General features: G+C 39.5%; 2 protein-coding genes across 3 annotated transcripts; one reads left to right on the top strand and one right to left on the bottom strand.

The window, feature by feature from the left end:
• Positions 1-6,554, bottom strand: ppp2cab (protein phosphatase 2 catalytic subunit alpha b). The gene is made up of 7 exons (XM_058627303.1): positions 6,218-6,554; positions 1,388-1,597; positions 1,116-1,289; positions 877-966; positions 516-677; positions 253-371; positions 1-166 (listed from the first exon to the last, which is right to left on the bottom strand). The coding sequence occupies exons 1-7, from the start codon at positions 6,317-6,319 to the stop codon at positions 94-96; spliced, it is 930 nt and encodes a 309-aa protein (XP_058483286.1). The 5' UTR covers positions 6,320-6,554; the 3' UTR covers positions 1-93.
• ube2b (ubiquitin-conjugating enzyme E2B (RAD6 homolog)) lies at positions 731-24,965 on the top strand. 2 transcript variants are annotated; one of them, XM_058627305.1, is made up of 6 exons: positions 731-751; positions 20,214-20,294; positions 21,135-21,160; positions 22,384-22,473; positions 23,272-23,360; positions 24,332-24,965. In XM_058627305.1, the coding sequence occupies exons 2-6, from the start codon at positions 20,269-20,271 to the stop codon at positions 24,458-24,460; spliced, it is 360 nt and encodes a 119-aa protein (XP_058483288.1). In that variant the 5' UTR covers positions 731-751; positions 20,214-20,268; the 3' UTR covers positions 24,461-24,965. The 2 variants fall into 2 exon arrangements, with proteins under 2 accessions (XP_058483288.1, XP_058483287.1); XM_058627304.1 differs by lacking the exon at positions 731-751 and adding an exon at positions 16,638-16,798.
• The last annotated feature ends 987 nt before the right edge of the window (positions 24,966-25,952 follow it).

Genomic DNA, 25,952 nt, shown 5'->3' with positions numbered 1-25,952 from the left:
CCCTCCCCTTCCTCAATTATGTTGTTATCAGCTGAAGGTCATGTGTCATGGCAATACTGGACTTGACTGTACAAGCGGTCGAAGGGCGAGAGTTTACAGGAAGTAATCCGGGGTGCGACGAGTGACATGAGGTTCCCCTCTGCGAGGTGCGGGATCAAACTGCAAGCTTTAGGCAGAAACAAACAAATGAATTTCATTTTGCACTCATTTAAGTATTTAACACATAATAATATTGTTTTTAAATATACTTACAATGAGTATTTGAGGGTATCATCTAGTTCCATGATAGCTGCCTGATTACCACAGCGATAGCAGTAGTTGGGAGCACTAAATATTGTCACCACGTTCCTCTCATGGCACCAGTTGTAACCCTGTGGGAAGCACAGAATGCATTATTCACTAGAGATGTGTGAACAAAGTTTTGCTATAGCATAAATCTAATCTCAGTTGAGACAGACTGCAATAGATAATTTTTTGTGTTTTGTTTTGTAAATAGACGATACACAGACACACACCTCCATAACCAGCTGGTGGGCACGGGACACCAATGTGAGGCGGTTGGCATGGTTGAACGTCTCGGAGATGTCCTGACCGAAAGTGTAGCCAGCTCCTCGGGGAGAGATGCCCCAGCCACCGCGGTCGTCGGGGTCTGACCATAACAGGTCACACATGGGACCCTGCAGAGGATGAAGAATGGGACGTGAGCAACGACACACAGACACAGAAATGACCTGCTTGCTTTGTGGAACAGGTATGATCAAGTTATTTTGATTGTTTGGGTTTTCTGTTTTATTCTTTGTCCCGTTAAACTTAAGTCTGATATTCCAGGTTCTGAACCGTTTGAAAAGTATAGACACATGAAAATATTATCTTTACCTCATGTGGCACTTCCTGTAAACGGTCTAGTGCTCTAATGTGATCCAGTGTATCTATGGACGGTGACAGGCCTCCATGAAGGCAGAAAATCTGGAAGGACAAAAAGAAAGTATTTCACATCCGATCATCATCTGAAAAATATTTCCTTAACTAATGGTACACAGCTGATCGAGCGACAGTCAATTGTCACTATACAGTCCATATTTATAACTGTGAAACCAACCCACACGTATTCTCACCTGAGAGTCGACCAAGGCAGTGAGAGGGAGGTAATCAAAGAGGTCTGTGAAGTACTTCCAAACGTTGGCGTTACCATATTTCCTTAGGCACTCGTCATAGAAGCCGTACACTTGTGTGATTTGTCTGCTCTCATGGTTTCCTCTGAGGATTGTAATGCGCTCCCGGAAGCGTACCTGAAACACAAGCAGAAAATAGAGCCGTGTGTAAACTGAAAAGCCCTTCAGTTTCAGAACATGTCACATGTGGAAAGACTTTTTACATTTTTACTTACCTTAAGTGCTACTAGTAAAGTGACTGTTTCTACAGAGTAATACCCTCTGTCCACATAGTCTCCCATAAACAAATAGTTTGTGTCTGGAGATTTCCCCCCGATCTTGAACAGCTCCATAAGGTCATGGAACTGGCCGTGCACGTCGCCACACACCGTCACTGGACATCTCACCTCCTGGACATTTGACTCCTTGGTCAGGATCTCTTTTGCCTGGAAAAAAAAAAACAAACATATACAGATTTACAACTCCAAACAATCAGGAGGAGCTTGAATTGTGGTATATTATTTGAAACAGGCTTTACATAATTATGCTCAGAACTCAAATTTCCTATTGTTTGTCATGTCATACGTCCTGATATTTTGCCGTGTTCTGCTCATTCAATCTCAGGAAAATCCATGAGACGGTGCACCATAATCACATGCTGTGTACACTGTAATTTTCCATCTCCGTCTTTGTTCTCCATCTTTATTTCAGGAACAAGACAATTTCCCGTCAGTCTCTGTGCACAATTTTCACATCAGCCTCTGGTGGGGGGTCGACATTAAGATGCTGCACAGTGATTATTACAGCACACACACCCCTGCCCCCCCCCCAGTATTACCGAGGAAATAAGCCCCTACCGTCTGTGCCACATGTGTCTCTAGTTTCCTGTGGGCCTACCTTGTAGCATTTGCAGCTCTGGATGCACCATAATATTTCCTAAAATCCATTAGTGTAATGCTCTCAAAGCTGAGGACTGAGTGAAGATCAGTCACTGGTGTTTTTGTATGAAACACTTTGTTTACTAGACGAGCTGAGGCAGCGAGGTCAGCCACTGCAATAAATAAATAAATCTGAGCTAAAAAAGAAGTGGATGACTCATTGAGTTGCTCATAGCCAGAATTCAGTTGGATGACATTACATAAAACTGGAGGAAGTAGACTACGTCCGACAACTTCTTTCAAACGTATGACATAATCCTGGATTTAGCAATAACCTCACAACTCTGTGTATCCATACACACTTTTCATACCACAAATGTCAGTCAGCAGTAAATGAAAAAGGATGACGATAGAAGTTATGCAAGCACCTCACCCACAGCACACAGTGACAGAGGTTGCAGGGAGGGAACCATGTCCTGATTATAAACAACACCCCAGACGTCAAACACTACACAGGTAACAAACTGCTTAGTTCTTGTGCTGAGAACTTAAAAGTCTGCATCATCTTGGCCGTCGCATCATAATCCCATTACAGCAAGTTAAACACAGCCAAAGGTTCTCCCAGAATTACACATGACTAGGCAAGACTTCAACCACAAATGATGACCTCACTCGTGTCGAGATGTTTATGGAGGTAAAAGGTCTATCATTTTACTGAGCCCAGCACAATCGGTGTGCAAGTCAACACCACAAAAAGCTAAATTATGGCAGGCTGTTGTGTTGTCAGCATTTCTATTACAAGCTTGCTGAGGTAACAACCTCTACGTGAGGGTCAACAGCACAGTGTTCACAAGGATCACTGTGCTGTAGTTTGCTGTTTCTTTTACGCATGTTTTGCCTTCTTTGTTTTCCAACATCTTCGCATGACTTTCATTAAGAAAAATAAACTGTGCTGCCCTGACAAGATACATCAGACTCGTTGGAGCGTCGAAAGGTCACACAATAGACTTCAGCTTCAGGAAGTAGGCCAACTGAGGCCACATGACCCGATTGTTACATCACCACAACACACTTCAGTGAAATCTATCATCATTATGAGAGCTTCTTGTGTGTACCACAGATACAATTTTTTTGGAGAGTGCTGATTGAGAAGTTTAAGATTTAAGATGCAGAGCAAGCTCATGATCAGGTGGTCAAGAGAGGAACTGCAGTATTGTTTGAGGAAGTCGGGAATGGCAGAGAAGTATGTGAGGGTGGTGCAGGACATGTATGAGGACAGTGAGACAGTGGTGAGGTGTGCAGCTGGAGTTACTGATGGGTTCAATGTGGGGGTGGGATTACATCAAGTCTCCATGGACTATGGTTTTTGCAGATGATTGTGATCTGTAATAAGAGTAGGGGACAGGTGGAAAAGAGGAGGTGGAGGTTTGCACTGTAGAAGAGGAATGAACGTCAGTAAGAGAGATATATTGGACAAAGGATGTTGAAGATGGAGCTGCCGAGCAAGAGGCAAGAGGAAAGACCTCAGAGAAGGTTTATGGATGTTGTAAAGGTGACCATGAAGACAGTCTTTTGTATAAATGTCTGTTCTGTGTGAATCCCTTTATAATCTCTATTTGATAATAATTTACCCAAAAAAAAGCAAATTAGTTGCATGTAGCCTACGTAGTAGTGAGTAGTGATGTAAACCCAGCACTCGATTCTTTTAAAAGGACAAAAACGACGTCTACAAGGTTATGCAACCCTGAAATGGATTCTGTAATGGAGTGTAAAAATGATTAAATTGGCCCGCAGTCGGATGACATCACTACTCTGTAATTAAACAATATCTGCAAAGCATGTTCTGCCCCAAGAGGACATTGAGACGTCTGCTCTGGTTCAAATAAACAAGATAACGCTTGTTATGGTTTCCCTCTTCCCTGTGACACCTGACAGAAACTTCTGCTTTTTCCGTAAGAGCTGTAAAGTGCAGATGAAGGACTGACAACAGGCTGCACAGCCAATATATTACACCAAACTCCCATGCATCCCAAAACAGAGGCAGGTTTCATTATATGATCACAGTGAACAGTGTTATCCTGAGTCACACTCTGATCCCCTTTCATCGCATTAGTGATGCAACTCACAATCAATCTTACCCAGTGTTATTTTTAAAATCAGACGGGACGTTGTGTAGGTGCACTTTGCTGTATTTAATAACAAAATGCACAAGAGGGGAGGCTGGATAAATGCAAGTACATGGTGGTATGGAATAGCTGAGATCATAAGCTTTGGCAATGATTCAGCCTCTGGGGAGAGGAAAATGTGTAGCTATCATTTTTCTTCTCATCTACTTTGACAGCACATTTTCTGCTTTGGGGCGGACATAGTGGAAAGTGAAAAATAATTTGTCTAACATGCTGATTGTAATTATATGTGACTCTTCACTGGCCCGACAATCAGTTTTCTTGATCATCCATCAGCCAGATCCAGAAAAAACAGGGCAAATTAATCCTTTTAAACTACTGGAACTGACTATATCAGAGCTGTTGAGGATTAACGAGACACTTGAGAATATCCGGCCTGTAAACCTTCAGAGAACAGCCCTCCAAACATGGCAGTGGGTTTAGATTTTGTGGCCTTTTTAAGAACAGGGAGAGAGATACAGCTGCAGTACAGAACTTCAAATCTGCCAAAAAAAACAACAATCGATCTCTCAATTTAGCCTCTGTTGACTCTTTTTAAGAAAAGCAGAAGACAACACCATGAACCAATGTCATGTCTTGTTAGTCAGGACTGCAAACACCGATATCAGGTGTCAATTTATGCATCAGTGGAAGCCACATGACACACAGCAGTAACAGCATGTAAGAAGTGTATTACTGACTGTTGATCAGATTAAAAGACTTAGTTTAATAAGTCTAAATGTAGGTGAAAATATAAATAAAGCCAGACAAGTGTTATTTTAAGTCTCAACAGCAAAGCGTTTCCCTCAGTACGTGACATGTGAAACAACCAAGTGTACTAAAACATAGGGAAGTAAGAGCTACCTGAGCCTATATGAGGTCACACATTATATATGTCACTCACATGATGACCAATAAAGTCATATTTGAATTTAAAGATTAACTAGATTAATACCTCACAAATGAGTCGATTTCACTACCTATGGACTTAACAAGTAAATAAGAAGCTGGTGGGCAGAGGTGAACATGTGGACAATATGGTTATTGAAGTAAATTTATCTAAGACAATTTTTTGCTGAATAGTAAACCTAACCCATAAACTGCTCCGAGCAGCAAGTCTGGGCTTTATTTTCACAAATTACAGTATGTTTTTTTGTAATTCAAAAAGAGTTAAGTGCCAAAAAGGTAAAAGTGCATTAAAAATACAATTATTTTGGTCATACCCATCCTTCATACACAACAAAGTGCATTAAATCAATAAGGTGCACAATATTAGCATTTGTTTCTCTTTGAAATAAGACAAACATGTCACATACGACCCACCAACATCTCACAGTGCCTTTTACAATACAAAAGAACTATCAATGCTATCATGCCCATCAGACTACTGTAGGAATGCATGTAGGAATCTTTGAGGCACAGAGAAAAGTGTCTCTCTAGTTCTTCCTCAGTGTTTCTGGTGGAACCACAGGTTGGGCCACAACGAAGTTGGTTATGGGTTGCACTTGAAAAGGCTGGAGTTAAGGTATTAAATGAACATGAACGGTACTCAACATTAATAAGTGCTTCTTCTAATAATAATTATTATCATTTCCAACAGGCTTCTTGTTCCCCTTTGCATCACCTTACCTGTTTGCCTACAAAAGCACACAGTCACACCACTTAACTTAAACTTAAGTGGAGTTTTAAACTGTCACGTCCAAGCCACATGTGACACAGTGTGAATGAGAATAGCTGTAAATGACAGTGTCGTAAAACCCTCACTAACTGACAACAGGTGCGAGTCATTTTACACTTTACGAGTTCACACACATTATTCATTTCACATTTGCTAAAAAAAAAAATAATTAAAAAAAAGTTACAATAACATTCAGATAGAAGACAACGGTTCACAATCTACGCAGTGAAATATACACTATAGGCGCCATTTTAAGAATGTCTGAAAGGCGGTGGTGAGGTAAAGACAAGACGTTGACACTCAGTTGAGGTAAAAGAAGGTGATTTTTTTGAAAAATGCGCTCACCTTTTCACAAAGTGCCTTCACTTGTCCCTCCGATAGCTGCTTGCATTCGTTCAGCTGCTCGATCCATTGATCCAGCTCTTTCGTGAACGCCTTTTCGTCCATTTCTGCGTGTTTTGCGGCGTTTACTCTGTCGACACGCTAGTTCGCGAAATCAGTTCGTGATCTCTTACTCTTAGCGGTAGCTTAGCAAACGAGCACAGGCGATGCTGCTTTCACTGCTCTCTAAAGTGAAGACGCATGGACCAGCCGCCGCCTGATCACTATGATTTGACTGAATTGAAAGTGAAGCGAGAGGGAGGGAGAGAGACGTCAGTTTGTGATCCACCCTGGAAAGAGTTTGTTTGTCAAGCTGACGTACAAGTAAACGTAACACTTCCGGTGAGGACCTTCAAAATAAAAGCACCCTGGCATTCACTTTCCTTTGAAGTGATTGAAGCACTAAGTTAAGTTAATGTTGTTGCGTTTCAGTTAATGTTGCTGTGTTTTCCTATTTGTTTTGGTGATTTTCATCAGTCGGATGTTTGTGCAAAGTTTGGTTTATTTATATTGATGTGGAGTTGAAATTTTCCCGCGTGACTTGAGTTTTTTGTGGCAATGTTTATCTATCCATTCCATGACTTCCGGGCTTCATATGGTTGGTTGTGTCTAGCTTGACGAAGCAGCAGATATTCGACATAAATAGCAACGAGAGAATGATGACAGTAAGTCAGTCATTGGCTGAGAGCTCTGCTTCCTGTGCGCTTTTACTGGCCCCCGCCGGTTAACAGAGAGGCTTCTAAAAAACAGAAAGAGACAATACATCACCACTCCCTGAAAGCATGCTGAGAATTTTATGGCGTTGCCATGACGTCACTGTTCAGCCCTGAGTTGGTAAACAAATAAAAGGCTACAACCAAGATACACATCCTGTAAGGCAGTATACATAAAGGTCAGTTTATTCATTTAAAAATAAAAGTTTGTCTTTTCTTGCATGCTTTTGAGGATATGGTCTAATTAATCTAGTTGTATTTACTCCTAATGATAATGATAATTAAAAACCACATCACTGCATTGAGTGTCCTAATTATCAACATGAGCCCTGTAGATCCACCCAGATACAAATGTAATGCTGTTACCTTATCATGTAAACTCTGGGGAAGACATTTTCTTGAATATGAAATAGCTTTTAAAGCATAACTAAATATAATGTGTTTAAGGAACACACCTAAAACTTCCATCATGCATTCCTTGTGTCTGATAGTGTTTCAAACAGAGCTTTAGATAGTATTGAAACTTGTTCTTTTTCCCATAAGAGATTCACTCCAGCCTCAGATTAAGTGATAGAGCGTAACCAGAAATACTGGCGTGCAAATTCCTTTAGTCTCTCCTCCATGATTGTGACAGAAAACACACATATGTTTTCTGTCAAGGGAGGATCACACACTGCACAGCAGGTTCTCTGAAGAAACGTTATGTTCTTTACCTCAGCCACATTGTGGTCAATGGTCACATGTCTGTGTCTGTGCTCTGCCCCTACATGTTTTCTTTTAATCTGAATCAAGGATGAAATTCTTAAGAGAATAATTGACCTTGAGTGATTAATCAAATCTTCTTATCCTGCAAATTCAATGGGCAGAGAAGCCAGTCAGTGGCATTATCACATTTAACTATACCACAATTTAGATATTTGAATTCACTGATAAAGGTTTATTGTTGTGTTGACAAGACTTTTCAAACACAGATTCTCACGCTGACATGTTGTGAGATACTTTTCTGCTTTTGTGCCAAACTACTACTGGAACCTTTTCATTTTCCTCCTCCTTATTGCATACTGGTCATTCACCAACACACTGATATTTATGGAAAATTGTCTGTATTTATATAGCCCTTTTCTATTCTTTCTGGTCTTGGAGTACCACTCAAAGCTGCTTTACACTACATTTTTGCCATTCACCCATTCATGAGTTGAAAGACGACCCGCTCTAACACTGAGCTACCATCACCAATAACTGCAGTACTGATTGTATTTGTATTTCTTTCAACTTCAACAAATGTATGTTTACCTCTGTTTGACTCTGTGTATGTACTATAGTTGGAAGTGTGACACAAACAGTATTTCCAGGTCCATATTGCTCCACTGTTCAAAATGCAGACCTCAGTGAGATGCTGCACATCAAATACAAACCAATGATCAAAGGCTGAATCTGCTCTTTCAGCGATGCTCGCTGACGCACACACGAGTGCACACACACACACACTCGCACCTCATGTAAATCAACCATTAATCATCATCTTTTAAACCTGTAAGGTTGTCTTGGCAACGTTGGTTTTGTCTGTTTGTTTTGTCGTTAAAAAACTATTTTCTGGTACATTACAGTCATTGTTTACATAATCAGTCTGTTACTCCTCTGATTCAGTGAGAAAGATGTATTTTTGATTTAGTTCTATAAAGGGAAATCAGATTATCTGTGTTTGTGTGTGTGTGTTTAAGTACTACTCTTTCTATAGTTGTAAGGACCAGTTTGAGAGCAGTTTTGGCTGTTTTTTTAGGTTAAAATTAGGTTTGGTTAGGGTTAAGATAAGGATCATTGTGCGTCACACTTATAGAAAGACAGGAGCAGAATCAAGTGTTGCTGCTCTATGTTTTTATTTATATTACTTTTGTGCAGTAACAACCCCAACTAATCATCCCCATTTTAAACAGCTTTTGCCCCGTGTTTCAAACATTCTGTTTTAGGTTGCACAGTGAAAAACCCTTTGCACTAACATGAGACACAAAGTCGTCATCCTTCTGGATCAGTTTCAGACTTACTGTACATATCGATAACCTGCATTTTCTACGTTTTCAAACCAGGGAGATGCCGTTTTCTTGCATTATTTTTTGACCGCCTCCTGAATCTTCATCATTTACTCGATCCAGTTTCACGTCTCTTGATCTGTGAACCCTGTGGCTTATTTTAGATCGCGATAAGCATTGTCTCGGTCGTTTTCCACATTAACATTTCATCAGTCACTTTGGAAACGAGCTCATCTCGGGCTGTTTTCCAATCTGGCACACCTGAGCACTTTGTTCAGCCTCATCTGCTCGTGTTTAGTTTGTATCTCAGTGACTGCACGTTGTATTTTTACCTAAATTTAATGTACTTTTCTGTCTTGATGCCTTTTTCTGTTATGTAAAACATTTTGAGTTCTTTTAAAATGTGCTACAGGAATGTTGGGGTTGCAAGCGAGCTGCACAGATATTGTATTTAGCGACAAACCCGGCGTTTGTGAGCGACACTTACACCGAGAACAATTGCTTTACAAGTCACTAGTTTGTGTGTTTGTGTCGCATATAAAACGAAGTCACGGCAGTTTCATGCAGCCGTGCTGTGATGACCCCGCCCACGTTGAGGAGGAACTATATTGTAATGGAAAACCAACCAAACCGTATAGAGTCGAGCCGTGCCAAGCCGAGGTGAGGCGAGGCGGGACCATGTAGAGGAAAAGCATCAAAAGTTGGCTTGTAAAATGTCAACAAAACCAAATCATTCGAAGAGCTATTTTTAAGGAGCTGCAGTTGGTCATGTGTCTGTCAGCATGTCTCCGTTAATGTGTGCCAAAAGGCTTTACGAGAGTGAGGACATGTTTACCACTGTTGTTTGAAAAGGACAGAGGACAAAGGCAGGGACAGCAGTACAAGAGCTTAATCCATAGTAACAGAACTCTCGTTCTGCAGCGTGGCAGCACTGATGCACATAGAGCTCCAACACATCGATGAGGAAACATGGATACAGGAGTCTTGTATCATGACCAATCAAGTGACTGCAGAATATCAGAGGGGGTTTGGTCTGTTGTGGTTGTAAAAGCTATTCATATACCTGCTGATAATGACGACGATGATAACAACCTGTGTGTGCCAGCGAGGTTTGGATAAAAGCCTCCTTTAATTCCAGTTAAAGCAGATGCAGAGTGCGTGTTTGATGTCGATGCCAAAGCTATCAGGGTAAAGCGGCTGAAGCCTCGTGTTCACAGCACAATCAGAGAGGTGTGTGTGTGTGTGTGTGTGTGTTTGAAGAACAGATCAGGATTCATTTGTTGTTTTGGAAAGTTGGACGATGATGATAGTGTTCGTGATACGAGAGGAGAGGAAGAGGCAGCAGGTGGGCAAGACAGAGAGACCTTACACGTACACACACACACACACACACACACACACTAACCCCTTCATGGTTGTGTAACAGTGGCTTCTCAGGCACATGACATTACATCATAGGTTCATTGTGTCATGTGATTATAAACCTCTCCATAACCTTGTCATGCTCCAAATAATAACAGGCTGACTGAGCTCACATTATTCTGTGTTATTTATGTATTTATTTATTTTTAGTTATTTATTTCCATGCATTTATTTCACAGTTGCTTCCCTAATTTTTCTCATTTTAGTTACATTTAATTACATCACACTCAGTACAGAGCTTTTTTAGGGAAGTGTTTTAGGGTTTGTTTATTACCTTACCTCACTCTCACGTCTCCTGTCCACCAATTAGCATCCACTACTGTGTCTCCAAGATACTTGAAACCATGACAACAGCACTGTTGCTCTTCCCATCTGAAATCTTGAGCTCCATCTGCTGGTCACTAAGAGGAAGTCCATGCAGGAAGATTTTTAATTTTTTATTTTTCCTCAGGACCGATTTGGGAGAAAAGTGAGCAAGAGGCAAAAATCCTTTTTGTTTTTTCCAAATTTACAGGCAATACTGCACTGCTACAGACAGACAGACAGACAATATATACTACAGACGTGTATCTGTATCTGAAATCATCCAGGGTTGGGTAAAACCCATCGACTGCACTATTGTATTTTTGTGAAATGCCTCGTTATTGCATCATGCATAAGAAACGATAAAATGGAAGCCATGGTCAGCTCCAGATTTCTGCCTGGTTTTCTCTACATCACATAATACGGTATGTCTGATGTCGTCTCCTGTAATCATACAGCAGTGTTGTGCTATTTCCACTAATAATTTCCAAATGAAATCGGTCTATTGTGTGGCCTGAATGGACATTTTTTATCAACAATCAAAATAAGAATTTCGAGTCCTCTCTGTCAACAAAGAAACACCATGTTAGGTAATATCCTTTTGGGAGAATTGTAGTTCAGAGACCTCGGAGCTCTTTGCTTGTGATGGTCCTGCACATATTGTGTTTGTTTTCTTAACTGTGGGAGTCAGACAGTTTCCCACCTCGCAGGATAGTGTCAATGACGTCATCTCTACACTGGCCCAGGAAATAATTTCATACTTCAGACCTCACCCGTGTCTCCTCCACCCACAGCACTGTCCTTTCCAGACAAGTGAAAATAGGCTGCTAGTGGGATTCATGTTAGTTGTTGGTTATTTATTTTTGGTTTTCAGGAAGCTTGTCCTTTTTGTCCAACATTATGAAAGGACAAGTCAGACAAAGACATGGAAGCTGTGTTGTTGTTGTTTCAACAGCATTCAGTGTTGTAGAGTGTAACATATGTCAAAGACAAATGTCCTTATGGACAATGCAGTATTCTCCCAATAATATGTCCAAACAATTAAAGACCATACACTTTATCAGTGCATACATGTGGAAGGGCACAGTCATTGTTAGAGTTGCTGTGTGTGTGTGTGTGTTTATGGGATGGGCTGTATGTGGTTAATTTGATAAATGGGAGTCCATATTCTCTCTGTTTTCCATCCTGTGTCCTCGTGGACACACAATGTTTCCCAGTGGAACTGCTGAATTAAGATGTTCTGTGCTACATCACCAGCAGATAAAGTAACACGATAACAAAAGTGTGAGTCTGCAGCAGCCTCATCTGTGGCTATGTTTCAATCACAGCAACTCACATTCAGTCAGCAAAGGTTATGATAGTTTTTTTTATTCAGTTTTGACTTTTTGTTTTTAAAATCACTTTGTTTGAATTAGTTTTTATTTTTTGTAAATGCTTAGTTTTCCCTTAGTTTTTATTAGTTTTACTGTTCGTTTGAGTCTGAAAAAGATTAAAAGATTAAAAATGTATTAGGACGCATGAACAACCATCCCTGAATCAAATATAATAGACTACAAGAAATTAGCCTGAAGTGCAAAATGTGCGCACAAACACACATGAACACAACACAAATAATAATAAATAATCCTCATGAGCCTCATCACACTGTAACCTTGGCATGTTAACATGGTCACAGTGTTAACATGGTCACAGTGTTAACATGGGCACAGTGACAATTCTAACATGCGGAAAATTAGCAAGGACAATGGTTAACGCAACATTCAGCCATTTGTTATTAAAGTCTAAAAGAGCCACTCTCACTAAAAGCACTAAAAAAATGGCTGCCCGCTAAATAAAATACAACCAAGCTACATCAACAGGCTGCAGACTTGACCGACTGCAGCAACACTCGCCCAGTCAGCCGTGTCATTCAATTAGCACAATTGCCTGTGCTGATGTAACAAGACGTCGCCGCCCTAATGAGACAATTAGCTCGTAGCATCTTAAAGCTGGTGCTCCTCATTAGTGCTGATGGCGCTCTTACATGCTGATGGCTCCGGCTCCGCCCTAACACTCAGCTACCAGAAGCAGCTTTCTGTGGCGACGTTAATGGGAGACGAGAGTGAGGCTGAACAAAAATAAAGCCCTGTGTGACCTCTCCATCCATAGAGCACATCTCAGGGTTTCACTACAAATGGTGTAAATATTAATATTTTTGGTTTTTGGGTTTACTGTAGATTCCATGTGGGCGAGAAATATCTCCATCCAGTTAAACTCAAAATATGTTTAAAGTGACCTGTGAATTTCAGAATGCCTCAACTTCAACTTCATCAGAGGAGGAAAGTAATGAATTACATTTACTCGTGTACTGTAATTGAGTTGGGTTTTGTGTACTGTAAAATTTGTAATTTTACTTTTACTTAAGTATGTTTTTTTGGAAGTGCTGTTCTTCACTTCATTTTAAATCACATCTTTTACTAAGAAAAAAATATTTTTGGAAGTTTTTGTACCAGAAACTTGGGCAGTGAATGATGAGGACAGGTGAATGAATGATGAGGACAGGTGAATGATGCTGACAGGTGATTGACGAGGACAGGTGAATGACGAGGACAGGTGAATGATGAGGACAGGTGAATGACGAGGACAGGTGAATGATACTGCTTTACATATTTTATTTTGTCAGCACTTTAATTTGTAAAAATTGCCTTTAATTCAAACAATTCATGTGAGATTTGTGTTCCCTTGTCCTTTTTGCACGACACAAGTAAGAACCTTGTTAAAACGGTAACTAAGTAACTTTTACTCTGAATACATTTTAAACAAGCTGCCTTTTTTACTTTAACTTTAAGAGAATATTTCAGTACTCTTTCCACCTCTGATCATTATTATGCAGTGTGTATTAACATAGTTTCAAAGCCTCTCTGAAGCAGCTAAAAAAATACTTGATATCTTCTCATAACCTTCCTCGGAATACATGTTTTATTTACCGCTGTTTGGTGTGAGAGGAAAACAGGACAACGGGGGAACAAAGACAGAGAACCCCCCCCCCCACACACACACACACACACACACACACACAGTCTGTCTACCTCTTTTCTGTCTATTTAAAGTACCTGAGCTCAGCGGTCACACTCTCGTCCTGCCAATTTTAACTGGATCCAGGCATTTGTCCAAACTCTGTCAAACAAACATGGGGGCTCAGAACTGCAAAACAAACTAATATACTCCATGAACACTATAGGCTTCAAAATGTGGTTAATTAAAAACCATTATGAATTAATAATGAGCTTCTTAGTTCTAACAGTATACCACATGATGTGAATGTGTTTTTCATATTATTACGTTAGGGAGCATGATTTTCATTACTAGACCCATAAAAGACAAACGTTAGAGCCTTCTGTGAGGGCCTTTTGTCCATGTGTGACCTACATTATCACAACAGTGAAATTGTTACAAGGCTGTGAGTCCACTGAGGGCTGCGGTCTCTCAGGGAAATGGTCAAGAGAATTGTTGAAGACCGATAAGACTGCACTGAGCAACTGCAGCGAGAACAAATGAATGTCCTTTATTGAGCAGTGTCATGTAATCGAGGTCAATATTTGCAACAGTGAATGCTGCAAGGCAACTCGGTTGAAGGGACTGTATGAAAATGAATCAAATAATGATTAAAGTTTGATTTGTGAATGTGTGGATAAAAGTGTTTTGATATTTTGTGTGCCACATCTAATGTCTATGTCAAATGTGACATTGAAAAACCTCCCTGAAAGCCATTAAATTTAAGTAATGCTTACATGGAGAAGTACAAATTTTGGAATCCTGTCCATTTTTAGATCCATGTATCCATGTACTTATGCCAGGCAGGTTTTCCTCTGGCAGAAACAACATAAAGTTGTGTAAAACAGCAATGAAATGTCAACAGTCTTCTTTTTGCAGTTCTTAAATGTCATGAATGCAACAAACTGTAGTTCTTTAAATATGGTGCAAGTGTAAGAAAAACTTTATACATGATATTATCTTAATTTTAAAAGGTCAAATAGGTTTTTTTGCAGCTCCAGATTAATTTCATTTGGGTGGAGAAGTGACAAAATGGCTCGTTTTATTCTAAAGGTTGCAGACCCCTGTCATATTCAATATTTTTGCTGATTAATATCTTTAAGTTAATTAAATCCACACCATCCATCTCTACACAGTGGCTGTAATGTAAAGTAAGCCACATATTTCGATTTTTAGACCAGAGCACATGAATATTTATTGTCACTTTTCATCTGCCCACAGTTCAAATTTGTTTTTTGTTGTACAGTATTTTCTGTTTTCTGATTGATTGATTGATTGATTGAGGTGGATGGCAGGCTGCATCCTCTGAATGAAGATGCTGTGAGCTCATACTAATTAAAACACAGTGACTGCAAAATTCTCTCTCTCTCTCTCTCTGCACTGATGATTTTTCCTTCACCTCAGCAAATCTTAACAGAGCTTTTTAGCAGGGGAGCTATTTTGAAAAGTGACACAAAGGCAAGATTCTGGTGAGGCGATGAAATGTGCATTGCATTTTTATGCAGATGAAGTTGCAATGAAGCTCCCGCTGGTCTGTTCCTCCCTGTACGTGCCTTCTTTTGACTAAGACAGTGAAGTACACTGTTACCATGACAACAGACAAAGTCAGTTTTGAGTCCATGCATAACGCTTACATGTCTATATATATATATATATACATACATATATAACGCTTACATGTCTGTATATATATAGACATGTAAGCGTTATGTATGTATAGTATTCTGTGTGTGAAGAATGCAATGAACAAAAAAAAAGCAGGAGAGGCCACAGCTTCAGTCTCATTTTATTTTTAAACTGGCAGATGTTGGGTTTTCTTTCAGGCCCTTTTACATTTATGAATGGGGAAAAATTAAAGGCAGAGTTTGTAACATTTTGGAGGGTTTATTGGCAGATATTATATGTGTATAATCACTATAAACTATACAGTAAATGATTAGAATGATCCTATGACTGTATATACTTTAGGCAAGGGCCTTTATTTGCTTCAGCCACCACCAAACTGAGAAAACCAGCTAGATAATGTATTGAAAATGAAGAAAAATAACATTTCAGGTGCACTCTTATGGGAATTATACAGTGATGTCCTTATATGGACATCCTAGGATGTGTGTTTATAGGGAATATATTCGTCTTCTTATGTATTATGATTCATCTGACATATCAAATCTTTTTAAACAACCGAGAGTAGCGTAGTCACGAAAATAGACAATTTTTCTTTATTTTTGTTCATAAAAAAGAGCCAAGCGAACTTTGAACTGTGTCATATTTCCAAATTTCACAAATTCAATCCTTTTTTAAAAAAATGTAGTACTTTTTGCTCAGGTGTGTTTATATCCCTTTTTCATCTGATTGCCTATAGGTTGTGCTGAAAAAAAGTATATAAAACACTCTATATTGCACATTCTTATAGCCTCTGTATATACATTTTAAAATGATAATGATAGAAAGAAAAGCAGCCTAAATGCTCTGTGTTCTGAGGGTTAATGTGTGAGGGGTGAACAGGGGAGTTATCTGTAACCATCTACCGTCACATCACTTATTCTGACACACTGTACACTTGAGAAGAAAATATTGTTTACATCAAAAATGAAGAAAAACAACATCCAGTTTTCAGGAGATAATTTTGAATGTGTTTGCTGATTGTTGCACATCATTTGAGCTCCACATCTGCCTTTCATGTGTGCTCTCCACTCATTTCCTATGGTTTATTTGTTTGTTTTTGCAGTTCTTCATCATGTATACTTATAAAAGCCACAGTGCACCATTATTCCCAGTTAACGTGTACATTTTTGAATTATAATTGTCCTAATACAGACATCCAGTGGTTGGTTGTTTGTACCTTTGTGGGCCAGCACTGAGAGCCACTGACGTCACCATAAATAGCTGGCTAGCCAGTTGTTTTGGGAGAAGAAGAAAAGGGCTACAAGCGGAAGAAACACCGTATTTGGTGGCGGATAGTTTTTCGGTTTATGGTCCCGGTTTTTAAACACACTTTGAATTATGTCGACCCCGGCAAGGAGACGGCTTATGAGAGATTTTAAAAGGTACCGGTTACGTTTTCTACTATCACTATTATCATTTTTCTTGCTGTGCAGTCACCTCTTGTGTTTGTGTGTTGCTAGCTGCGTTAGCCTGCTAGCTTAGCGTTAGCGTTAGCGGCCGGTGTGAAAACGATACTGTATTTTATGATTGAGTGGAGTTATAATGATGGTAAGTTGACGTTTTACATGGTTTATGTCTGTGTCTGGCGTCTGTGTGATTGACAGTCAGTATGTGACACTTTATGTGTTATTTGTCGCTATTCGAAGGAAGCAATTTGGCGTTATAATGCACTATACCCACGGGGATAACGTTGGTCCTTTTGTCTTTATTTTGCCCTGACTTGAGTGTTTTTGTCGTTGTATGATGTTGGCGCAGTTTCGTGTTAATTGACGTTGGAAAAGAAACACAGCCGGGTGAAGACAATACATCATATCTTTTTTGTCTTAGCATTGCTGGCCCTGGTCAGAGACAACACGGTGTGTGTGTGTGTGACAGTATTTATGTTTTATTTACTCACTGCAGTAAACTGGAGGCTGTCGGCTTTAATTTCAACAACAACATCCAACCTGCCTGCATACAATTCAGTTTCAGTCCCCCGCGACAGCAACGTGGCTTTCAGGTGTTGCACAACCGGTGACTGAGGTCCTCGGGTGCCCCCAAATCTCTATTTTACTTGTTCCATACACTTCATATAATTGTCACTGTAGTTAAGGACACATTCAAACAAGTAAAAGACATAACAGCTTAGTTGTAATAATTTCCATTACGCACATTCAGTCTTTTGTTTTGGGATTGTGGCTGCAACCATTGGTGACATCAACTTTAGGTAGTGCTGGTTTTACATGAACAGTAATAGAAACAACATTTGTATGTGAGTAATGAACTCGTACTGTGAAGCTAAAAACAATAATAGGTTTTGGTTTCCTGGGAGAGTCACACCTGCCAAAGAGACTGCTTGTAATTCCTGCTATCACCAATCTGTTGCCTTGCTCCATATGCTCTACACCCCACAGTGCAGAGCATTATGTTATTCATACACACACACACACACACACACACACACACCTGTCAAGTGGGAGGGGGGGGAAAGATGCTATTCCACTAAAGAAGAGCCATTGAGCCTGGGGGGGGGGGGGGGGGGGGTAAGGTGTCACTGTAACTCTACTCTGCTGTACCATTCCCCATGTGTAAAACTGTAACACACTGATGAGAGGAAAACACAATCCACACACATCCCTGGATCAGCATGTGTGTCCATGCCAGTGCTGGCTCATTGTGTGATCGTGTCCAACTGGCTTTGTTTGAACTCTTCACTCGTATTATTTGCACAATATGTGACTTGAAACGGAGTTATGTCATTGTTTGGCAAGCAGCACTTGCGGGGTATTTTTGGCTTGGTACTTTGGACACCGGTGATAAATTGTAGTGCTGCCCAAAATGGCATTTTCTTTAAATTATGTGTCTAAACGTATGTAAAACTTTTGTTCAGAAAGGTACAAGTTTAAGTTTTAAAGGGATTGTAGTGCTGGGCGGTATGACCCAAAATTCCAACAGTTTCACACTAATGGTATTTTTTAATTTTTTCAAAGCATGAAGGAGTGTTCCAGTGAGAGAGAGAGGCGCAATTAGGTGTCTGTGTGTACAGTAACTGCATACATTCTTGGTACTCTAATACATGTTTTCTGCTAAATTGGTGGAGTTAAGTGGTCATTGCTGCAGTTACTACCACGGTTACTTCTTCAACTACATGTTTGGTGTAGTCAAACAGTGTTTTGCAGCACCATGTTCCATTTTGGGTAAAACTTTGAGTGTTTCTACACCCTTAAATGATCGTCAGTACAGCTGGAATATTTTCTTTTCAACCTCTCGCACTAACCCCTAATAATGCTGTCTATTACCTTCGTCTGACCACTGCAGGCTTGTGAACAATCACTGGTTTCCATGTAGAATTAGTCACTGTGTAGTGGAGCATCAGTTCACCAGCAGAGCGCTCCGGCAGATTACTGTAAATGAGGTTAATTGCAGTGGGTCTGTCTGCAGCAAGGGATGTAGAAATAGATCTACACTCGCACACAGACACAGAATTCAGCTTACCTTGTTTTACACGTGCAAGATCTTTATACTTTTATACCAGGCAGTGGATTGTAGTCCTACATGGTCTGTGGTGGCTCTTGTCCAGGCTTCACCTACCATATGAACTGAAGACCTGTCATGGCAACAGTGTTGTCTGATAACATGGCTGCCTTTTTATTGTCACCTAAGAGCAATCGACCAGAAACCTGTTTCACATTCTACAATTACTAATAGTTTCAGAGACTTTATTTACATTGTTGACCTATGATGCATGTTTTGATTTGATGACGACTTTGTTGCTAGGCAGTTGTTGCTGTGGCATTTTTGTACTGCACTTTACAGCGATCCCTAGTCAGTCAAACTGCTCTGTGCAGTTTTCATTGTGGAGCTGGAACAAATTCTCATTTAAGATAGTCTTGTGTGTTTTGGCATGTGCAATGAGTCATTCTGGCTGCAGAATGTGGAAAATACAGAAGATGTTTCTAAATTGTCTGTCTGTACAATCATACAATCAGCAATGATTTGATTGCACATAAATAGAAAAATCTATATTTTGATGATGTGCTTATCATTCAAAAAGGCCCAGAATTAATTGGTCCATGTTCAAATGTGATGTTTTATGCTTTTCCCTCCATTGAAAACCACCTCCGTCACATGATTAAAATGGTTCTGTGTTCCTAATTTTATGAATTGTATAAACAGTTCATTATTAAAACGGTAGCCTAATTTTCTGTAAGCCGATCAATCGACAAAACGTCTAATAAATGTATTAATTATTGAGTTTCGATGTTTTTTAGCAATATTTCTTTTTCTCTTGTTTCACAAACTTTGAGGAATCAGTTTCATGTTGGTCAATGATGGATATTTATAGATATACTGATATAGATATACTTCATCTGTATTTGTCTATATCTATGGTTAAGAAGTCATTTCAGGTGAAGGTTATCCTGGTTGACTTATGATACTGTATTGCATTGATTCAGATAAGAGCTAATGGTTAAGGTTGTGTAAAATGATTAACCACAGGGTGGACACTGCACAAGATCCTGCAAGCCTGGCTGCTGTCTACAGTCACATTGATACAGTAATTTATGTTATAAATGATAATTATCCTGCTGTCATGGTGATAATTAAAAACCTCATGCTCTCACCCAGCCACTTGTTTGTCTTTTTCTGTCACTTTTTTTTATTGCTCTCTGTCTTTCATTTCTATATTTTCTGTAAGCATTGCTTCCTTCTTGCTCTCTGCTGTCTCCTTCTTGCCTTTTGTCCTTCCTTGTCTGAGATGTCTCCCTCTGGTCTGTCTCATACCGTGTGTCTCTCTTTTCTCTCTGCCTTACACAGACTTCAAGAAGATCCTCCCACCGGTGTGAGTGGAGCACCATCAGAGAACAACATCATGCTTTGGAACGCTGTTATTTTTGGGTGAGTCATGAGCTCTAAATCCAACCCCACCCGACTATCTTTACAGTGCCACTGTGATATGCAGATTCCCCCCATAGAGCTTCAGTTGATCAAATCTTTAAATATTCTTATAATTTATTAAATTGATTGAATAAATACACTTAAATAGAGAGAAAAATACACTAACCTGAGTGTATTTTTGTAACATTAAAACAAGCTCTCAGATTTTTTTTCAGGTTTCTTTGCTCTATATATTAAAGAAATCATTCAAACTGAATAATGTTGGTCTATTGTCAAAACAAGACTTCTAAGAACATCGTCTCATCATTTTGAGGGTTGGGAATAACTAACAATTTTCAACATTTTCTGAAATTTTATGGGCCAAACAACTATCAACAGATCCATTATGGAAATAGTTGTGAGTTGCAGGCCTATTGGTGTGTAATTTTAAAGTGTGAAAAACAAAGGATGAATTTCATACTGGTCGTATGACGTTGAAAGAAGAAGTAGTAATATATTATAAAGTATGCAAGCAAACTAAATGGATGGAGGTAGTTGTAAACTAAAGGAATATGATAGTTATTTTGAATAAAAGTTGACTTGCTATAAACTTCTTCACTTCATTCAAAGTGAAAGCTGCTAGAAACATGAAACATGAAGGCAGCCGCTCTAATTGGCTCTTTTAAACTTGCGTGTGTGAATGTGAGGAACCGAGTAACGGTTTGTAGAGCGTGTCCTTTTGAAGTTTATACGATAACAGTCATGTTTTCTACAAATCATCTTATTGATAACAGTGGGGTGTATTTTAATGTGTGATAATAATTTTATTTTTCTCCCTCTCTCTCTCTCTGCGTTTGGCAGACCTGTGGGAACACCATTTGAAGATGGTGAGTTGTCCGTTTTTTGATTTATCTCATCCATAAAGTGCACACGCTGCAGGAGCACCGTTTTATTCCAGCTCTGGTTTGATTTAACTTTCTCCTGAGCCGTTATTGCTGTAGAGTTGCATTATTCAGTCCATCTGTTACAGCTTGCTTGGCAGTGTTTTGTTGATTAAAAAAACATGGAAGCCAAACGGCTCAGGGTGATGTGGGTTATGCACCCAAGCAATCAGTGTGACCGGACATTAAACACACACACACACACACACACACCCCCACACCCACACACACACACACACACACACACACAACATCACTGCACTCACAGATACGTATTTCTAAACCAGCACTAGATTAATAGATCAACAGGATATTAAAGGGTGTTTTCTTCATCTAATAAACTTTGTTGTTTTCACTTTAAACAAAAACCTTCTTATTTAAAGGTGTATATAAACCTTAACAGTAATATACAACCCCGCCTGTGTTGTGTACAGTCCAGTGATATTAGATTCCATTATGATTTGATATATTCTGCAGAATCAAATACACAAATAATGACAAAGGTGTTTTGTTAAATAGATACAGTGCAGGAAGAGGCAGAAAGTCAAAATCACAGTATTATACAGAAGAGAAGACAATATGCCTATACTATGGATTTACAAAACCATTATAGTAACAAAAATAATACAATAATGTATATTGATACTAAACCAACATGAAGGTGTAAAACTTAAATCCGGAAGTTAAATAAATATTGTTCAATAAAGGAATTAAACCTGTAACGTGCACTTTATTACGCTTTACTCACTGTCTTATCTGTATTTGGCGTGGATCTTTATTAATGTGCTTTTTTTTAATCTAATCAATAATTTCTTCTACTGACATCATTGCCACTGAGGAGCTGAGCAGTTGTGCGTGTGTTCACATTGTAATGAACACATTAAATAGGGGCGACACTCCCATATTTGTACTCGTCCACTTACGTTTTGTGCTTCTATCAACGTCTGACTCAGCGTTTATAGTTTTCTGTCGTTAGTCATCCGTCTCATTATGATTCTCCTCGACATCTGCACATCCGTGAGGGATCAGCTTCTCTTTCTAATCGAGCCTGTTGTATTTTTAGATACGTAATTGTTTCTTCTCCAACCTTCACACCTGTGTTCTCCTTACAAAATGACTCCCTCAACGCACTCTCTCCACTCTTTATGTCTCCCTCTCTGGAACTGCAGGAACATTTAAGCTTCTGATAGAGTTTTCAGAGGAATACCCAAACAAGCCTCCTACAGTTCGATTTGTGTCCAGAATGTTTCATCCAAATGGTAAGTGTTACAACAGATGTACTCGCACTCACACACGCACTAATTCAAACCATGCTTCTGTGGAAAAAGGACAAAAATGTCGGCGCTCACTTTGTTCAAACCCGTCATTCCGCAATTTTCATTCTTCTGTGTATGACACACAAGATTCTTGGAGCGTGGAATGTAGCACAGTTTGTGCCTCCTTTTTTTTTATTATTTTCACTGCTTAGGTCAAGTTCCTCCTTTCCTCCTCATTCAAACCGTTTCCTCTCATTCATCTTCTTTCTCCAGTCCATAATAGACTACATTTTATTGGGTCACATCGGGCTGACTTTGCAATCCAAAGAATTTGTGTTTATTTGTTTGGGTAAAATGACGGAGTCACTGAGTTCAGTATGTTTTACTCTGTGTTGTATTTACCGATCATATCAGATCACAAGCTCATGTGGTTGATCGATTCCTACACATTTAGTCATTAGTGTAAATGTGGTAACACTTTATATTCGGGAACACATTTTAACACACCATTAACTAGGTGCTTACTAACATGCATATAAGTAGCATACTAGCCTTTATTAGTAAATATTAAGCATGTATTAACACCTTATTTAGGAGAAATCTTAATTCATGTTGTAATAGAGGTAGAATAAGGTGTTAGTAGGTGCTTAATAGTTACTAATGAAGGGCTAGTATGCCACTTGTATATGTTAGTAAGCACGTAGTTAATGATGAATATGTGTTCCCTAATATAAAGTGTTGCCGTAAATGTATGTGACACTGATTTGTCCTAAATGTATTCTCTCTCTCTCTATTCTTCAGTTTATGCCGATGGCAGTATATGTTTAGACATCCTTCAGAATCGCTGGAGCCCCACATATGATGTGTCATCCATACTCACTTCTATCCAGGTTGGTTGTTAAGATTGCCTTTCACTCTTTATGTCTGCATACGTCTGGCTGATTTAAACACCGGTGCACTGTGTGTTGTTGAATTCATCTCTCAGTCTCTCAAAACAACTAAAACGTAGCATCCTGCACAGAACCTTCAGATTTGAAGCACAACTTGTTGATGTAATTAAATAAATATTTATGGACTTTTGCCACTTCTCTGTCTAATAGCATGATAAGGCCACATGCTGGAGTATTGGCTAGCACAGTTGCCTCACAGCAAGAAGGTCCGGTCCATCCGAGGGGCCGTTCTGTGTCATGTTCTCCCCGTGTACATGTGGCTTTTCTCTGGGTTTCTCCCGATTTCCACCCACAGTCCAAAGACATGCAGTGTGAGAATTGGAGTGTGAGAGCGAACGGTTGTTTGTCTGTCTCTGTGTTTGCCCTGCATCCTTGGCATTTTGTGTGTGCTCCCTGCTGGCAGCCATGTTTTCGCTGAGCTTGTGCCTGCCCCGTCTCCTGTGGGTTCTCTAGGCACAGGAAGTGCACAGAGCGCATGCAGCTTTAAGATGCCGACTGAGTTGGGACCTCCATATAAACACATTTCAAAAGACCGGAACCATTGATTTTATGGCTGTAGAGTTGTCAAAAAAAATCTTTTCCAAGATAACTTTCGCTTTCCATATATGGCAGTTATTCAACCGTTTAGGAATTTACGGTACTGAGAAGCTGACGTCACAAGCGCGTGGTACACCGGTGAATCTTATCTGTAGGGGTGCAGAACTCTATTTATCTGCTCCATCTTCTACTGTTTTATCCTCCACATGAGGGTTGCAGGGTGTGCTGTGCTCAGCTGACATAGGGCAGAAGGCGGAGTCACCCCGTAGACACGCCAAATCCTGTCAGCAAGCACAGGAAGGGTTAACAGTGGATTTTAAATTATTTACAATAAATGATAACACAGAAGTGAATATTTTTGTGATTTTCCACAGTCATTGCTGGATGAGCCAAACCCAAACAGTCCTGCCAACAGTCAGGCCGCACAGCTCTATCAGGAAAACAAGAGGGAGTACGAGAAGAGGGTGACGGCCATCGTGGAGCAGAGCTGGGTGGACGTCTGAGCTTTTCCTCACTCTTTACTCCTTCCTTTCTATCACCCTGTCTTCATCATCCCCATCACCTCAGTCTCCTTTTTTTTACCTCATCTAAAAAAACAAACAACTCTATCTGAAGAACTCAAGTGCCACCCTGTGAAAAAAAATGAATGAAAAACCTCCAGAGAACAACCAAACCAGAATGGACATTAACTTGCTTGCCAATACACTTGAGGAAAATGAGGGAGGGATATCAATCTTTTATTTGTTTTTGTCCTTTTTATTTTACTTTTTTTATTGCATGATGTGAAATAAGTTATTGCTAACAGAATTTGTAATATATCTTTGTTTGGATGGATTTTAGTTGGACTGTTAGTGTCTTTGAGTTCACGTTTTTTTGTTTTTCTTTGTTCCTTTTGTAAGGTCTGCTGGTTTTTGAGTCGTGAAAGAATCCAGAAAATGCCTTCTCAGAGTCGGTATCGTTGATATTCAAGTTTTAAGTAATGCAGCTGATAAAGAACAATTCCCGATCTGTTCTAGCATATCTCTTTATATTTTAAGACACCGTAGGTTTCGGGCTCACAGACGTCACCGGCTGCGGCGGCGCCAGGTCTCCCATGCGCTGATGAATCATGTTGCTCCGTTGCGCACCAGCTCTGAGCTCTTATTTGAGTCATTTCTTCGAGTCATTTCTTCTTCGAGATGGAAGATGACAGACGTCAGAGAAGCGAGTTCTAACAAACGAGATATTTACAGAGGGTTGAGAAACACTTACCTTTAGCATCATGTTCTTTTATATTCTACATATTTTCAGCAGAAAATATACCTTACAGCTCGTGTTGTGCCCACCTGGTTTTCTACTTCCACTGCTGTGCTGCCAGTGACGTGTGTCTCCTGAATTAAATGTCGGGGTGTTTTTAATCCTTATTTTTAAAATGACACAGTTGACGTGTAAAGTTACAGATGGGATGAGAGAGAGCATCACTATTTTATTTTTTTTTTGCTCAAAAAGGATAGCAGTTAATCAGAGGGTTGACAGAGCAGACCCTTCTCCAAAAAAAGTTATAATGCCTGCATTTGTTTACTTGTATGTGATACACAATTAAATAACCACCCCGAGTATAAATTCATGACTTAATAACCCTGTCCAGCTCCAGCTAATAGTCCATGGAATACAGTCATCATGAAACACAGCTCTTTCTGAGACAGTAAAGGTCATGTTGTGGTTAGTGACTTATATCACCTAATAATCAGATAGGATATGTTATAAAAATTTTGTGAAATAAGCAAAAAAAAGTGTATACTTATATGCTGTATAAACATAATAAAACACATTTTTCAGACTTTGAAACGAGATTGCCTCTTACTTTATAGTTGCTGGGGTTTCCCCCCCTCACCAGTGACAGAATTTTTATTTGTTTTTTTTGTTTTAGTGAATATTTGCTTGGGGTGTAAGGATGTCATCAATGAAAGGTTTTCCTAATTTCTTAAAACTTGATAAAATGACAATACAATCCCA

The sequence above is a fragment of the Solea solea genome, chromosome 4 (assembly GCF_958295425.1).
Source record: "Solea solea chromosome 4, fSolSol10.1, whole genome shotgun sequence".
Classification (NCBI taxonomy): Eukaryota; Metazoa; Chordata; class Actinopteri; order Pleuronectiformes; family Soleidae; genus Solea; species Solea solea.
Note: the sequence above shows the minus strand (reverse complement) of the source record. Positions and strands in the feature narration are given on the sequence as shown.

Coding starts and splice junctions, on each gene's coding strand:
- ppp2cab (XM_058627303.1), bottom strand. CDS start 6,319: ATGGACGAAAAGGCGTTCACGAAAGAGCTGGATCAATGGATCGAGCAG. Junction 1,290..1,387: donor CTTTACTAGTAGCACTTAAG/GTAAGTAAAAAT, acceptor CTTGTGTTTCAG/GTACGCTTCCGGGAGCGCAT. Junction 967..1,115: donor CTGCCTTGGTCGACTCTCAG/GTGAGAATACGT, acceptor TTGTCCTTCCAG/ATTTTCTGCCTTCATGGAGG.
- ube2b (XM_058627304.1), top strand. CDS start 16,755: ATGTCGACCCCGGCAAGGAGACGGCTTATGAGAGATTTTAAAAG. Junction 16,799..20,213: donor CTTATGAGAGATTTTAAAAG/GTACCGGTTACG, acceptor TGCCTTACACAG/ACTTCAAGAAGATCCTCCCA. Junction 23,361..24,331: donor CCATACTCACTTCTATCCAG/GTTGGTTGTTAA, acceptor GATTTTCCACAG/TCATTGCTGGATGAGCCAAA.